The 17,662-nt window shown below is 40.0% G+C and overlaps 1 protein-coding gene across 4 annotated transcripts in view; it reads left to right on the top strand.

Moving 5' to 3' along the window:
- The first annotated feature begins 2,052 nt into the window (after nucleotides 1-2,052).
- LOC144215762 (transcription factor COE2-like) overlaps nucleotides 2,053-17,662 on the top strand; it is a 28,717-nt gene continuing 13,107 nt past the window's right edge. For 2 of the 4 annotated variants that reach the window (XM_077744892.1, XM_077744890.1), the window contains exons 1-6: nucleotides 2,053-2,615; nucleotides 3,763-3,919; nucleotides 5,118-5,175; nucleotides 7,713-7,768; nucleotides 7,861-7,934; nucleotides 9,472-9,540. In XM_077744892.1, the coding sequence (XP_077601018.1) occupies nucleotides 2,482-2,615; nucleotides 3,763-3,919; nucleotides 5,118-5,175; nucleotides 7,713-7,768; nucleotides 7,861-7,934; nucleotides 9,472-9,540 (548 nt within the window). In that variant the 5' untranslated portion in view covers nucleotides 2,053-2,481. Of the gene's footprint in view, nucleotides 2,616-3,762; nucleotides 3,920-5,111; nucleotides 5,176-7,712; nucleotides 7,769-7,860; nucleotides 7,935-9,471; nucleotides 9,541-17,662 lie in introns of all 4 variants that reach the window. The other 2 variants (XM_077744891.1, XM_077744889.1) reach the window with 1 other exon arrangement.

The raw sequence follows: 17,662 nt of genomic DNA, 5'->3' as shown, positions 1-17,662 counted from the left end.
TGAAGTGCTGCCATGTCTGTGTATTGTTTTGTTGTACAACTGGTTAAATAAAAAAGGGGACAATAGTGGGGAGATCATTGAAGAATGACGATGCCATTTTTGTTTAGACTCTAAATAATTTGTCCTTAGGTGAGTATGTCAATGGCAGTACCACAGGGTGGCCATGGCTCTCACTCTAATTTTGCAGGCCACCCTACTGGTTAGTAGTGAGGTCAGTTATGCACTTAATCTTAAATGTGTGGGCAGTCAAGTAAATTGCTCTTGTTCTTCACTAGCAGCAACTGCTTAGTGCATGTGTTTTGGACTGCCACTTTTACTTATCCTGAGAAATGACATCAAAAGATTATATAAACTGAGCAGAAATTGTCTCAATTACCTGTGAGCATTGCATTCTGTTAGTGTAGTTGTTCAATGTTAAAATAGTTTAAAAAAACACCTTGGAAAGTACAAAGATGTTTAAGCAATTTGGGCTCAATCAGGGCTAAGGCCTGAAATATTGATTTTGACAAGAAACTGGTAAATAAAACTGTCCTGAGGCTTGTTGCCCTGCTTAGTAATCAAAATGAGGGATTGACATTTAATGATCTTTGCTTCCTGTCATAGAAAGCAAATATGTGGTTGTGTCTCTCTCTACTTAAGTCCAGTCATTGCTTTAGCCCCCTAATTAATTTGTATAAAAAAATATTTAACAATTAAAATCCATTGTTGTCAAACTTTAAATATAACACATTCAGCCAATGTACAACAGTATACATTTCCTCAATTCTTTCCAATACTTTTCTGGTTGGTTTTCTACATCAGTAAATAAATAGGTCTGTTATGCCACCCCAAGATTTGAAGTGTCCTTTCCATCTGTGAACAATTTCTAGAGGCGCCACAGGCAAATGTGTGTCTGAATGTTTCTGTGACCCTACCAATCCTGCCTGTAGTCACCAATGGATTACTTGGGATGGCATATGATATAGAAAATGGATAGAATGGCATGTAAACATCATACTTTTAATGCTCATTAACTCTTAAAGACTTATTCTTCTTAGTAGATTCTAGTATTTCTCAGCCTTGTTTGTTTGTTTAATGTCAGCAAAGCCAGCTGTGTGAAAATGAACCCCTGGATGCTTTTGTGGTATCTAGTTTAGTTAGCTTTTCTATACCTTACTGAATACTACTGCAATAATTAATTTGCTGTTTAGTAAACACTGAAGGAATTTCCCAAAATTTTGCATGCAGACTTTTGATTGAATTGGAGCTGTCAATCATGTAAGTGGACGTGTGCAGGGGACAAGGCGACAGTGCTGAGGGGGGATTTTGTGTTTGTGTGTTGGGAGGGGGGCGCAGCACGACTCTCTGGGACGGCTCATAATTAGGGGGAACATCTGACTTTGTCCCGCGCTGGCGGCAGATGGTGGGCTGCGGCGGGACCCGAAAGGGGGAGATTTACACTGTCATTGTGACATTGTCCTATAGCCTTTGAGACAATAGACCGGGGGGACAGATCAAGCTTAGGCAAAACTTCATATATTTTTTAAAAGAACAAGAATAAATATTTGGCTGTAACTCTGACTGCAAGATGCAGGGGAAAAATATTAGGACTACATTATAGGCATCTTTCTTTCTTTTTTGATGTGGCGCCTTAAAAGATTATGGTGTGTTTGGTAGTTCACTAATTCACTGGGATTGACGTCTAGAGACGTCTCAAGTTTGGCAGTCAAATACATTGGATTGGTCCTCTAAGTGGCACCTAAGTTTTTTTTAACCACCTGGTGATGTCCAATTTTCACCAAATGGAACGAGAATAAGACAAAAGGTGCATTTTGATGGGATTAAAATAGCTCATTAGTAGCCTAAGGTGGGAAAAGTCCTCCATTCTCATTCGAGGGCGTTTAGATTGTGAGAAGTTAGTGTAAATGTGCCGGCGTGGATGTTGAATCTGGCCGTGGTCCAAACAACGGGACGCACTTTCCACCAATGAGAGCTTCCATGGCTACGTTATGGAGGCAGAGACTCCTCCCCTTCCACGCTCCATCCTCATTCATGCTCCACCACGGTGCTTCAATGCAAGCCTCCTGGCCCTCGGACCCTCTGTTTTGGTTCCGGGCTGCTCGTTTGCACTGACGACCCGCAACCACACACGCAAACAAAAAAAAAACGTCTCTCGCACACACACACACACGTGCGCCAGGAGTTAAGAGTGGCACCAGCAAATGATTGCTGGAGATCTACTTGGACCATGACTGAAAACTGTAACGGGATCTATTTATTCACTCGATTCTAAACGCAATTGCCTGCGGATTTGTTCAAAAATATTTCAATTGATCACCAACTTTAGCTTCTATTTTTAATTTTGTCATTTTTTTTCGCTGCATGTGACCTGGAGGAGCGCAGTTTTTTTTGGGCTAAAGTGCTTTTTTTCATACCTCCACGCCTGGCTTTTTTGAGTTGACAAAAAGTGACCCTCGCCAACATTTAGGACTGAGTTTTTAGATGTTTGGGATCCAGGAGCATTTGATGCGAGAAGCGAGCGGATTAAAAGAGAGAACTCTTGGAGAGGAGATGGATCCAGTTCGCTCTTGGGTGCGCAATGTTGGCGTTGTGGATGCCAACATCGCCGCGCAAAGGTACTGGAAAACAAACTTTATTTTAATGTTTATTTTAGGATCGTCGGTGGTTGAAAAAGAAATGGATTAAATGGATCTGATTGATGACTTTGCAATCAAATGTGTAGTAAACTTATTAGTTGCAGATGGTCGTCTTGTTGCGGGCTAAAACAATTAATTCATCATATTAATAATGGGAAATGTCAAAATGACAAGTGATTTTTATCGAAAAAGTGCATTCAAAACTCAAAAAACGTGTCAAAAGAAACTTAAAGTTCACTCAATTAACTATCCTGAATGTTTTTTGGAACTTTTGGAGGAAAAAAAAGCTTTTTGAGTGCACATTTCTTTTTATTTTGTTAGATAGAATTAAATTAAACGGTTAAAAAAATCTGATGTTTACAGCAAACATATTTTGGCATCTGAATAAATGTTCTCATTTGGTTGGCTTTAAGACGAATGAATGTTTAAGTGAGTGCATGTTTAAAAACTTCAGTGTAACAATCGACATATTTAGAAATAAAAGTTAAAAGTAATTTGATTCAATGCACAATATTTTAAAAACATCTAGTGAATATTATAGGCTTACTCATTTCTCAATGTACTTTATTGGAATAAAAATGCAGACGTGTATTTGTGCTTGAGTGAGATAAACATAATAATAATTATCACTACTTCATTTTTAGCTGTGATTGTAAAAAAGAAATATAATTTTAACGAAGCAACATTTAATTCTGCAATAAATGTTTTGTGACACCCACCTCTCCCAAATCTGTAATCTAAACTAAAAATGTAGTTGCAAAAATTGTGAAAATCACTTTGGAAAGCAGAAAGGTCAAACAGATACTTTATATCTTCTTTGGAGAAATGTGCATTTAACAAGTTGGAAGTAAATCTCAAGTTGAAATGCCTTTAAAAGATGTATATTGACAATTTGTTATGCTAATGAATGAAAAATTATAATGGCTTTTATTACTCTAATACTCTGACTTTTTGTTGATATTTGAAGAAGCCGCAAAAGCCATTTTATTTCATATATAGATATAAAAATCCCACTCCAGAATGTAGCAAGATGTCATTTGTGTTATGAAATCAGTTTTAAGTGGAGGTTAGAGTGCAAAGAGTTGTCATTTGAGCTTAAAGTAGTGTACATTTGTGTCCCATTCAGTGGTGTGGCCCTGTCCAGAGCTCACTTTGAGAAGCAGCCTCCTTCCAACCTGCGCAAGTCCAACTTCTTCCACTTTGTGCTGGCACTCTACGATAGACACGGACAGCCGGTGGAAGTGGAGAGGACGGCCTTTGTGGATTTTGTGGAACACGACAAGGTGTGTGACTAACTAGACGTTGACACGGCAACAGATTTCCTCCACGGAGAACGGTCGCTCCTTTTGAAGCATGCGCGTGGAACAGCTGATGGCTTCATGCTTACACAAACACTGTATACCCTCAGCGCGCTGATGTGAGATTGAAAAAGAATATCTAATGACTAATTAGCAGCTAGCCTCATTAAAAGGCGGGGACCACCACTACTTAAAAAAAAATGCAAATCATTCGCACTCCCTTTTTTAAAAGCTAATCATCAAAGTCTCCGCTTGAAACGGTACCAGTGTGAATTCCTCAGGTCGGAGTCCAGTTGAAAACTAAGAACTGGATTGTGGCTTGGTGTCCACTGTTGACAGACACTTGTGACCACGTGTGAGCACTTGAGATCTTGTCAAGTCAGGTTCTCTGAGAATACTATGTGTGCGAGTGTATGTGTGTGTATGTTCATGGTGGGCTTGAAAGCTGTCAGTGTGTGCCAGTGGGTTCATTTTCTGCATGGTTACCCTGGCATCTGTTTTGGCTTTGTAATTATGCAGAGGTAAAGCAATAGCATGACAAAAATAAACAACCCCCTGTTTGTATGGAAAAATCTACAAAGCTAGTCATCAATTTATCTGGTGATACTCCAAATTATAGCATTCTCGCTTTACCAACCTATCTCCATGGCCTCTTAATTTGCCTTCTTCCTTTCGCCTTTTTCCCAGATGCTCTACTCCCCCAGCCTTCTCGGTCTTCTCCCTTTGCTCTCATCTTTGAGATGCCTCCTGGGTTATTGGACCAGAGAGCATTCCTTGGAGACCACTTAGAAAGACCAGTAGAGGTAGAAGATGAGAAAGCGAGGGGGTTGGGGGGGACGTAGAAGCACGGCGCAAAGGAAGTTTTCCCGTCAAGGTCGACCGCTGCTCATTCTTACAAGCGCTTTGGTCAAACACACTTGTAGCACTCGGAACCTCTCCCGCACCCAATCTCCAGGTTTGCATGAGACACGGCAGCTCGGCTTCTACGACATTTGAGCCGAGGTTAAGCATCGAGCTTATGGCAAAAAAACACCAGGTCGAGACCTGCGATCTAGACACGGTTTTTGTTGAAGGTCGAACTGCGGGATTTGGAGAGATTGGCTTTGTGTTTATCGCTATCCCTAACGTGCTTAACTACATGCTCTGTGTCTTGTTGGCGTGGGTGTGTGTTTCCAAGGAGCAGACGGGAGAAAAAACCAACAACGGCACTCACTACAAACTACAACTCCTCTACAGCAATGGTAGGAAGAAGTAACAAAATGACAAATAAAATGCTTTAAAACTGCTCAGATTGGAATGGTTAAACAATGGTGGAAAAAAATCACAATGGTAGAAGTTACTGTAAGGTCACAATAGTTTCAAAAGGCTGCCACAAATGTTTTAAATATGTGGCTATGTGACAACAAATTACAATAATGTGTTACCTTCTCCTTTGTTTTGCACAATATAGCATTTAGTTAATTAAATGCCATAAATATAATTATTAGTTTTGTGGTCATGTGTTGTTAGGAAAGTTTTTGCAAGCAAAACTTTGAGTTGTGAGTGAGGTAAAGTCATTCCCTAAACCAGATTTAAATTAGGATTGATAGGAATCCAAATCCATGCAGCAAAATACTACTTTACAAAATTAAACTTTTTCACAAGCTTATGTTCAATCAAAAAATGGAGTAAATTAAGGGAAATTTGGAATTGGATATCACAGCATTTAAATAATCCAGTACTATAAAATAGTTGGCAATATAGGTTTGATGTTTCTGAAATAGCAGTGAATGAGTTAAGATAACTTGCACAGTTTCACTTTCAGTTGTTCATTGACAACGAGAAACAATAAGACAATAATATTGCAGAAAATGAAATCAGGATGAACTGGTATCACTTCATAAAGTTATGAACGAGACTCAAGCAAATCCACAGTTGTTGTTACTTCATTTCATTGTACTATATAATTATAGTATGATACTAATCTGCTCATCTACATCTACTATTCAACTTTGTTTTCTTTTTAATTACATAAATGTCATCACAAGTTCCACAGTGGAACGTAATGAAACTTGCAAGTCAAAGCACACCTTTTTGGAATCTCACCAACAGAAACCTTAAAATAAAATTAATACTTTAGTCTCCATTGGCAGCAAAAGAGATTTAATCTATTTTAACCGAAAGTGGTGACTGCAATCATTTCCCCCCCATCCCTCACAATTCAAAAGAATTGGATGTTTCTGGCTGTCAATGACATCAAAATATAATCACTGCCAGTATTAAAAAAAAACACAATAATAACAAGAAAATGTATCTTTATTGATTAAAAAAAATACATTTTGTGCTTGTTAGTTGGTCTATCACCCATGTCCACTTTTCCACACATAAAATATAAGGAAAACCTTCAAATGTGAGGAAAAAGGTCCTGCTAACACTTTTCCAAAAGAAATCCACTTAGATCATGTATAACTTCATACTTTAAAACTCGCCTAACGACATCATGACCTTCCGTAACACTGCACCACACGTGTGGAAAGTTTTAACCTGTTCCATCAAAGTTCTCCATTGCTATAGGTTGACCTTTCTGTCTAATAGTGTGCTTGAGCCTTTTCTTTGACATCCCAGACTCCAGGAGCCAGAGATCAGCAATATAATGAACACACTGGCCACAGCCCCCTGAATGCGTTTCCCACATCACATTAGGGATACGCGTGGAAATTTGCTTCCCATGAGCAACCGTTGCCCCGACTCTGCCATCGCAGGGGCACCCATGGGAGAGAAGATAAAAGACATGTTCTCCAGCAACCCCCTTGTACATCATACATACACCAAAAGCACTTCCTTCCTCTTCATCCTCTTCCCCCCACGCGATATCAAAGGCATCTCAATAGCGACTTTGATGAGGGGGGGTCATATTTTAAAAAGCAATAAACTCCAAAGATGCTTAATTATGGTTAAAAAAAATGCTCGACTTTTTTAAGTAACAGTTCATCACGCCTCTTTTTTTCTTTTAATCACTGTCAAAATCTTTTAAATGAGCAACAGTTGGAGCTATCTTTAGACTCCAATTAAGCCAGTCGAGCTGGTTTTTGTTGTTTTACCTGTTGGTTTGCAGTACACACTGTACTTATTACATAGTCTTGGGAATATGTCACGAGTTGACAAATTATGAGAGCGCGGCCGTATATTCTGTCATCGAACAGAAGACCATTAATAATTATTGAATACGACCGTTTCAATTCCCTTAGAAACTATCAGAGAGAAAATATAAGCTGCATGCCAGTCGTATTTCTCCATGTTACTTTGAGGGAGTTTTTTTATTATTATTTTTTATTAGTGCACTTGACTGTGGGGGATAAGATTTAGATGATAAATCTTGCATCGTTCACTATTCTTAGTACTGCAGTTAATATTGTATATCATTGTTGAGGTCAACTATAGGGGTCTTTGTTTTTTTTTCTAGTGAAGGAAACTTAGAATAGGGCAAAATCCAAATGTTTCTAAAGATAACCTTTCTTTTATTTCCATTTCTTCATATTTCCAGGTGAATTTTTTTTCTAAATGCTTTTGAACCTTTAGGATTGACACAAATATTTGTGTATCTTAATTTATTGACATTGACATTTATAGAAGTCCTATCTGTTTGAACTTTCTAGTTGAAAGGATCGTCTGTTGCCGTCCATGAAACAAATATTCAATTTGTAAAGCCACATTAATTCCTTCTATGCTGACATCAATTGGCATACAGTATTTCTATTAATATGCCAACATTCCACGAAATAATACATTTCTTTTGCAGGTGTCCGTACAGAGCAAGATCTTTACGCAAGACTTATCGACTCGGTCACAAAACAGGTAAGTGTGCGATGCCGAGAAAATGTCACGTTCTGATAAATGATTGTACTTGAAAGTGACATCTTTGTACATTTTTTTTGTCCCACTCGCAGCCAATATCGTATGAGGGCCAAAACAAGAATCCGGAAATGTGCAGGGTTCTACTTACGCACGAGGTTATGTGCAGGTGAGTGCTTTATACATTAAACATTTTTCATAGAATAATACAATTGGACAACACCTTTTGGAAGTTTTAGTTCTGACATCTGTTTAACTAATATTTGGGTGTGGCATCGAAATCTGATCTGAGGGTTTCTCTATCACGTTTTGGAACTAAATGTTCTGTGCTTAGAAAAATTTGAAATCAAAAAATATTTGAAAAAATGCAATAATGACATACAATGAAATAGGACAGGACTGCAATATTTATTTAATAATACTTTTGACATATTTGTGACATGGTAAAAAAAAGAAATAATCTGGCCCTTGATGGAAATTCATGATTACACCCTTTAGATTTTGAACTGAGAAAGACAATACATGCTTTGTGATATTAACACAAAATTAATTTTTGTTTCCAAAACGGAGGCCCAAAATTATCCAATTGGATTAGATGTCAACAGTGGGAAGGTTGTTTACCTGTTTCCGTGTTTTTAATTGGTCATCTTCCAATTTTAGTCTATGGTTATGGTCAAAACACTTCATCTTGAGGGTGGGTCTATGGCAGCATTTTGTCAAATCAGTGCACTATGGAGTAGTTGCGCTGAGAGACGACAGCTGACAGAAAGAGAAGCGGTCTGTGGTGACAATTCTTTGGTGACACTGACACTCTGGGAATGAAGCTGAAACAGCATGTTTGAACCTTCGAGTGACACAGCACTTGTAGCTTTTCAAGAGGGCCCGATTTGGAGGCCCTGTATGAGGATCATCATGATGTAATAACAGTGTGGTTTGTGAGGGTAAATGGGTAAACACGCAGGAAGAGGAAGAGTAGAGAGGAGTGGGCCCGTGACCCTGTCGTGGAGGGCAGCAGCGGGGAAATGGGAGGGATGGAGGGGTGGGGCGGGGCGGTCGTGAGGCAGCGGGCTCTGCCATTGTGTAGCCAGCAGATGCCCGAATGTGACTCACAGCTGGCTAATAACAGAGCCGAAGAGGCAGAGGGCAAGCGTCACAGCTGGGGAGTGAGGCCGTCTGACAGGGGGGCGGAGGGGGGCAGGGCAGGGCCAAGCTGGGACACGAGAGGGTTGAGGCGAGGTGTAGGGGTGGCAGATGGTAAGGGGTGGGGGCACTTTTGTTATGCAGTGAAGGGGACTTGGGAGTGGAAGGAGGGGGTGACCAGCAGGCTCCTCGGACAGGACTGCTGACGAATGGTGGTGGTGTGTGTGTGTGTGGGTCTGCCTGTGTGTGTGCCCATGTGAGTGTGTGTGTGTGTGTTTGTATGCGTAGGGGGTTGAATTTGATTTTGGAATCAATGTGACAGATTGGCTGGCTGCCTTTTCACTTTTGAATGGTCTCTCACTGTTTGTAGGGTGTGTTGTTGTACCTTTTCTTCCTCTTCTATTCTTTTGTCCCCTCCTCCCCTCTCATGCCTCCTTTTGTGTGCTGCTGGATGTTGGTGGACTGGGCCCGCGGACAAATGACAGCTACTCCCGTTTAAATTGCTTATTTTCCCGGCTGACTTTTCTCTCTTGTTGTCTTTTCTGTCCCTTTAATTGCCCACTCAGCCGCTGTTGTGAGAAGAAGAGTTGCGGTAACCGAAATGAGACGCCCTCTGACCCAGTCATCATTGACAGGTAAGAAACTGCAGTACAGTACGTCAAGCACATAATCATTAATATTCTCACAGTTTTTCAGTAATTCTTACTCATTCATTTTTTGGTGGATGAATCACAATGACATTTGGAAAGTATATTCTAGTGACGTATACACTTCTATCATTAAAGACCTACATGAGTGACCTATAAGACTGATTAAATACATGAACTAAATTGGGACTTATTGTTGCCTGTAGGTTTTGAGTTTACCAGTAGAGGGAGTTAGGTAGGTAGGTGTAGTTCATTTTGAACTTGACTGTTAATAACGGCATATTTTTTATCATTGAATGTATAATGTATCAATAGGAAATTTGTGATTTATTGGTTAAAAAAACCTTTACAATTGCATGTGAGTTGAGGGAGTAGAAATGTTACAATGGTGCCTTGAAATTCGAGTGACTTGACTTAAAAGTTGTCTAGTTGTTTCTGCTACGTTGTTGCCTTGATTTGATGGTGTTCTATGGTGTGGTAATGAAATAAAATCAGAATGTGCAGGAATTTATTTTCAATAAGAGGCTTCAAATAAGATTTTTGAGACTGGAAAAAGAGGGAAACTATTGTACAGTACATATCTTTAGATGGCTATCCATCGTTTCTGGTGGGCTTTGTAGTATTTTCATGCATGTCTGTTCGGTCTTCCGCAGCCTTAGTACTGGTTGCCCCTGAACATCCCCTAAACATGCATTAATCTTCATGTAAGAAGCACTGTTATGTTTCATAACCGCGCTCACGATCGCACATGTAGTCAATGTTCGCCCTGACTGGCAGTTATTTACACTCTAACCAGCGCAGTAATCAGAGTGCGCGAAGGCCCTCACGTCCGAGCGATTTGGGGTTTTCACGCGGTCTGACACCAGAGTGATGAACGGTCATAAGCAGGAATGCTTTGGTGGTGATATCACGAATGCAACCTTGGTTGGCGCTCACTCCTGCCGCACCTCTTCTGCTTGCGTCTTCAGTCTCACTTTCATAACAATTGTGGAGAAAACACTCACTTCATTTATGTCAAGGACCCTTTTCTTCCCCCTTTCAGTTCAAGCTGGCTGCCTGTTGACAGTGCGTCTCAAAGGAGTTATGCTCAGGATATTTTTCATATCATGGAAAAACTAGGCTGTTGTCTTTTCACTGTTCCCAGAATGCCTGGGAGCAGCTGCTTTACTCATTGGCGCGTTGTTCTTTCGATGTTCCATCCATATACACTTCCTCCGCACATGCCTTAACTTCCAGTTAACCCTTTAGGGAGTAGTCATTAAAATCATTGGCGGCCAATGACATTGCTAGATGTTCGATCAATTTTCTCCGTGATCAGTAGCTATGTCAACATAGATTGGATGTCAATGGTACTGAAATATGAGCATGTACAGCCAGCCCTACAAGTTGAAATGATTTTGACGGATATCTTTGTCAAACTTATTTTTTTGAAAAAGGAACTTGGTTTTACTTGCATTATTTTACACAAAAGTTTAAACAGAAAATTAAATGAAGTACAAAAGCTCTTATTTTTTAAATGATTATTATTATTTTTTTAAATGAAGACAAAAGAACATTTTCCATTTGTTATTTATACTATTTTATTAATTGAGGGCCATCACTACAGGGCATATGTTTTCATTTACATTTTTGATTGACATTAATATTAATTAGGAATAAAAATAAACTGTTAATATTGTAAAAATATATGTACTTTTTTATATGTATAACTATATATCCGATTGTGGACATCAATTCATGGCTCGTGGAGGCCACACTTTTATAACAAATGATAATAAAATAAGCCAAAATGTCTTCCTATATGGAGTTCCTTACCCTATAAATGCTTAGGAAACTCTTTAGCCTTGTGCAGGGGGAGCCAATCAGACATTCGCTATTTCCATTGCAAGCTTTGGTGCGATTGCAAGGGCTGATATGAACGGAATCGTTGACCTCTGCTCCTTTCTAATCACACCGGGAACATCCCGTCCTAGTGGGGGTCTCTCCCTCTTGACTACCCTACAAAATTATCCCCTCTGGGAGCAGCCCATTAGAAGCTAGTTATTTTCTGATAAGCCAAGAGAGTTTCGTGCAGTCCGTTTTGTTTTACGCTTCATGCATTTTCTTACTCCTGTGTGTATCAGTACAACCGAAGCCTGCTTTAAAAAAGAAAAAAGTGTGAATGTCGGCAGTTTGTTCATGAACACAAATAAAGGTGTGTTTTCATGTGAATGTTTTTGGAACCTCACATGTTTATTTATGTATACGAATGTATGTGCAATCGTATATGTGTCTCAGTGACCCCTATACTGACCTTTTCCCCCCAGTCACTGCCTGCGTCTTAAATTATTCATGTGTGTGTGTTCTTGTGGGAAGGGGGGTGTAGTCTGTTTCTGTGCTTCCAGTAATCAGCCCCCTGCTCCCAGCCCCAACACCTGTTCTCCAATTAACATTCAGCACGCGGGGGCCCGCTTGCTTACTACCCCCCTAAGCCCACCCTCCCGATTCCCTTCTCCCACCTCAACTTGTGCACACCCGTCGTCTTATCTCCAACACCCCAACATGCTCTTCATACAAGCCACTTCACCCTCTATTACCTCATTTCCTTTCTGTTTCTGTTGAGTAAGCATCTCTGTAAACACCCCTCCCTTTTCTTTTGGCCGGTCTAATTTTGCCATAATTAGGCAGTATCATTAGGACACGTACCCGAGCGCAAGGTACTAGTTTGCAATTCTCCAAATAACCCAAACCCCCCACTTTTTTAATCTCCTTTCCATATTGTTTCAGTTTCCCCCTTCTCCCCCTCCTCCCGCCTCCACACCTCCTGCCCTGTCCGTCCTCTCCCTAATCCCGAGTTGAGTGAAAGGAGAACGAGATCACAGCTGATCCACAAGGAGGGGTGAAAGGATGGATAGAGAGGGTGCGGGGGAAGTAGAGGGCACGGCACAAAGAGATGACTCTGGACTTGTCCAAGGGAGGCGATTATTTAACGGGCCGCTGCCTGCTGTGTCTAATAGTTTTACAATTGTCTGATCTTAACTGAAGCCAACTCCTCTCTACACTTCTCGCCTCAGTGTGACGTCTCTGTTTAGAGAGCAGTACTTATCTTGGACTGATACACAGGGTTGCTCACTGATTGGTCCGACAGTTGATCAATAGGCGGATAGATCAATTGACTCCTTGGGGGCACGTACCCATAAATCTTTTCTAACTCTTTTCAGTTCCTGTGTTGTACAAATTAATCATTTTTTAAAACAATGTTTTTGTTTTTAGTTTGCGGTTAAATTTGGGCTCACTTACACAGTCATTTTTGGATGTAAGTCACCCCACCTCATCTGCATCTTTTGAGGATATACATATTTTGATCACCACAGTCTAAACAAAGCATGATTTGTTTAGCAAACTAGATGTCCATTAAATTCCTCATCTATTTATGTACTAAACTTTCAGATTAAACGTCTGAAATTTTCAGGCCAAACGTGTTTGAAATTAAGACATTTTCAACATCTTCAAAGTTGGTGTAAGTGCCAGTTTTGTTTAAAACAATCAAATAAATACTAAATAAATGTCTATGATGCCTAATGCTGTAGTGGTTCGCTCACATGACTTCAGTGCGGGCAGGCGTGGGCTCGATTCCCACTGGTGGTGATATGATTGCGCGTGTGAATGGTGGTTTGTCTCTCCATGTGCCCTATGGCTAACTGGCGACCAGTCTAGGGTGTAATCTGCCTTTCGCCCAAAATCAGCTGGGATAAGCTCTGACCCCCACAACCCTTACCAAAATGAATAGATAAATGCATGTTCTATCTACAATTTGACCTATCATTCATGTCTTGTAATACAAGCTAAATAGTTTCATTATTTGATAAAACAGAGTTACTAATGTGTTTAGCATGAAACCATTAAGCAATTACTAAAGTCCATGATAGGGTTAGGGTTAGGTGTCAAAAAAGGATCAAGTTCTTAAAATAATAACATAAAAAAAAAAGTTAGGTTTGCCTCGCAGCCTCCGGACACTTGGCAGAAAAATATTTTGAGACGAAACTTTGCCGATTTTTGTTCCTGGAATATCAATCAAATATCATAGAGCTAATATTCTGAAAGCCTACAAAGAATTAACCTGGCGAGACTTTTTTATAATGGCTGGATTATTGGCGTGATGACCTCTGGGTTAGGAGTTATATTGGTTGTGAGCCTGAGCTGACCTCTGTATTTATGAGTGCTCTGGTGGCTTTACAATGGAGACAAACAGATGTCAGTATTAGTATGAGTAAGAATGGACTGTGTGCTTTGGATTGGAGAGGTCAGCATTCACGGGGAGGGCGTGTGTGCTTTTATATTGCCCTAAGAAACGGAGATCAATAGTTGGTCATAAGCAGTGTTCGCAGGGATCCATCGAGAGGCAGCGGCCTTGCGGTGTGGGGGTCGTGGGGTGATCAATGGCAAGCACTATCTCACTAATTGATCGTGTTTCTAAGAGCGCTCTTTTTTTAACAAGCCGGCACTCTGAGAAAAGGAGAATAATCAATAGGAATTTTCCAATGCTGTCAATATTGTTGTACCCTCCCCCAGGCTCAAAAGGAGCTCACTACAGCAAATAGAATCTCCATTTTAAAAAGAGATGAAAAAATTTAATATATTTTGACATGCCATGTTTTCCGTTTTAAGGACTCATTGTGCTTTTTGGTGGAATTTTGCTTGCCTTGTTGTGTATTCATTGCGAGTGTCAAGGTTTGACTTCAGATGCTAGAATGCGAGTGGAATCCATTAGTCTTAATCTGGGTTTGTGGGTTGTATTGATCCATTTGTTGTCTTCTAGGTCTAGTCATGCACATGCACAACCAACTCGGGGTTTCAACTAGTCCAGCGCTCCTTTTCCACACAATCCCTTTCTTTGACAGAATACCACGATGGAATGTTTATTAATGCCGTTATTGTTTGGAAAATCATGGGTAGACTTTTTTATATATATATGGTCACCATGTAAACGTAAATCTCCGTGGCTGGTGCAGTAAATCTGTGTCCAACATTTGTTTGAATGGATTAACTCTGTCTGGGCAGTTTGACAAAAAACTATTCAGATATCACTTATTGTTATATGTAAATGTCTTGCGGTGTCTCGCAGGCCATCTGTTTCAATGGTCATGGCTCCACCTGCTTGAGCACGGCGGACTTAAACCAATTTAAAAAAAACAAACTACACATGATGAAGAGCGTCGCTTCTGAACTCAACTGTTTTCTCAGAACAGTGGGGGACGAAGCTTTCCTCCACGCTTGCTTGGAGCTCAAAAATTCTTTGGGAAAGAACATTAAACTTTCATCTAAAGAATAAATAAAGCAACAACTTTGGACTGTGTTGGAGTTCACATTCCTGCCATTTTCTAGATGTGTACTGAAGGAGCAAAATGCCTTGTTCGGTCATCAAAGTACAAGTACTCCAAAAGCTGTGAGTGTGAGAAAAAAAATGTCATGATGGAGGATTGTTTATCCTCCTGGTAAAGGAGGCACTAATAAAAATCTATTATTGTTATGTTTCAAAACCAGTGAGGGTGTTAAGAGGTCCAGTCCTTTTTGACAGGGGCGGGACAAATCAATATTTTGTCATTCTTTTGCCCCTCACAGTCAAAATGGATTGGAAGACCAATGGTGGGAGTAACACAAGTGCTATCTTAGGGTAAAAAAAAGAAAGAAAAACTTATGCAAATGTTTTAATTATTGCTACCCAGAATGAGACATTTTGAAAGAACAAGCTACTTGATGCAGTTTAGTGTCACTAAACTCATTTGATAAACACTCCTAAAATAACACTTTCACAAATTACCTTCAACAGTCGTGATCTTGGTATAGTATTTGAAAATTATTATGATGTTGATATGTAACTTCTTATTTTGTTTTTGTACTGTATTTTGCGGAGTATAAGTCACACTTTTTTCATAGTTTGGTTGGGCTGGAACCTGGGACTCAACTGCAACTTATTCTCTCTGACCGCCAACAGATTGTTATGCTGTGTTTTCTAGGCTATGTCATCCCATAAACTTTGGCATTGGCAGATGCTTATTTTAACTGCAGTTCCCTATTTCCATTTTATTTTAATGTATAATGTTGTATAACTTATACACCAGTACATCTTATATATATTTTTCCCATTTCCTTATGCATTTTTTGGCTAGTGTGGCCTACATAATACAGTATGTGCATTTTCAAATGTTCACATCTACAAAATATATAAAGTAGTTCACCAGTGACTATTTTTGGACTATGGGTCCTTTGAGGCTACCTGATACCAGCAGTCATCATGTCGGTGACCCCTGATGAATGCTTTGTGCCCAACTTTTCTTTTTAAACAATTGTGCGTGTACATTTTGTGACACAAAAGATGACTAAAATATTTGAATTTTCATCCCCAGAGCGTTCAACTGTACAAACAAATTTATCACACTGCACATTTTATGCAATTTCCTGCAAATTCTTTGTAGATTTCCTCATTGCTGTCAATTTGTGTGCAAATGTCTTCTTCTGGTCATTTAAAGTATTAGTGATATCTGCATATGTTCACGATAATGTCCAGAAGGGGCAACAGGAGCAGCACACACACACACAGCAGGTGTACTACAGGCCAATTAAGGGTCGCGTGTTAATCCTGCGATAAAAAAATTAGCAGCGACATAAACGTGTTAACTTTGACAGCCTTAATTAGCAGTCAGAACCCCTGCCTGGACTTTACAGTCTGATCCCTCACATGAAGAGGAATCAGATTTGATATATTTCTTCAATTAATTAACTCTTTAAACACTTAAAAGAACTTCCTTTGCATTTTACATTCTAATGTCATGACGTCCTTGAAGTTTTGTGTAAAATCTCAAGATGTACTGAAAGGAAGACGAGTAATATTTGAGGTGTAGTCGTATTTTCCTAAGCGTTCACTTTATTTGCATTTTGTGAATTTGAGCTTTTTACAACGGAAGGACTTCCTGCTGATACTGGCAAACCTGTTGAAAAGGGAAACCCGAGATTCACATCCTATTGAAATTACAGCTGCTTGTGGATGCCAAACTAACAAATGTGATCAGTTTACGATCTCGAGCTTCATTTTACAGCATTTGGGAACACGGCTGTAATGGTTTCATATTCAATCAAAAGATTTCATACTCTGTTGAATTTATGTCCGCTGTATTTCTGGCATCTCAGTCAGTCGCTGTATTGCTCACTGGAGACTTTGAAAATAGCTCATGGAAAAAGTATTTATACCTCCACTATGGAGGTCTTGTTTTCACCATCATTAGTGTGCGTGTTTGTCTGCTGGTACGATTACATAAAATCTACTCGGCTGATTCTCACCAAACATGGTGCGCATCGTATGTGGCCCGAATTGCTGAAAAAAATTGGAAAGAACTTGTTGGTCAATTGGCCTCAGTGCAAGTTTGGAATCTTTTCTCTCAGTAGTAAAACACAAAAAAATGCAGATATTTTGATGCACATATGAAGTCAGGTTCAGGGTCCCTCTGGTAAACTGTCACGGTCTCTCCCTGGTGGTCCAAGCGTGGACACTCCCTTCACACTCCCTGTCAGTAAGTCCGTCAGACAAGGGTCGGTGTGTTGGGTGGGGGTGCAGCCTGGCGACAGGGGCCTGAGGCTCCAGTGCGCACCATCTCACTCACAGAGGCTGGACCACTGAGCAGCTGGCATAGGACCATGGGATGCCTCCTCCCTGGGGGTTGAGGCAAAAGGAAGAGGGAGACAAAGACAGACAGGGAGAGGCCATGCATAGTCCACAAAAATCACTTTTTTTTGACAGGTACTGCCTCAGAACCTCGGTCAGAGTCAGACTACTCAAAGTTTGCGGACCTTTGTGTCAGACTGGAGCTAGAACCCAGGGGAGACTTGATGAGTGCTATATTGGAAGGAGTAAAGCTTTTCACTTTACTTTTCTGTTTACTTGCATGGAGATGCCTTTTCTTTATTTTCTTTGTCCACAACTGAAGGACTTTGTTGTCATAAAGGGAATAGCACACTTTACACATGGAAGAAGTGGGGTAGCACTTTGAATTGATGCATCAAAAGCAGTATAAACACAACAACATTGTCAAAATGATCCTTGGATCAAAGCTTTGTTTTTTTTTCTTTTTTATTT

This window comes from Stigmatopora nigra, chromosome 22 (genome assembly GCF_051989575.1).
Source record: "Stigmatopora nigra isolate UIUO_SnigA chromosome 22, RoL_Snig_1.1, whole genome shotgun sequence".
Lineage (NCBI taxonomy): Eukaryota > Metazoa > Chordata > Actinopteri > Syngnathiformes > Syngnathidae > Stigmatopora > Stigmatopora nigra.
This window is presented reverse-complemented; position numbering and strand designations above follow the sequence as displayed.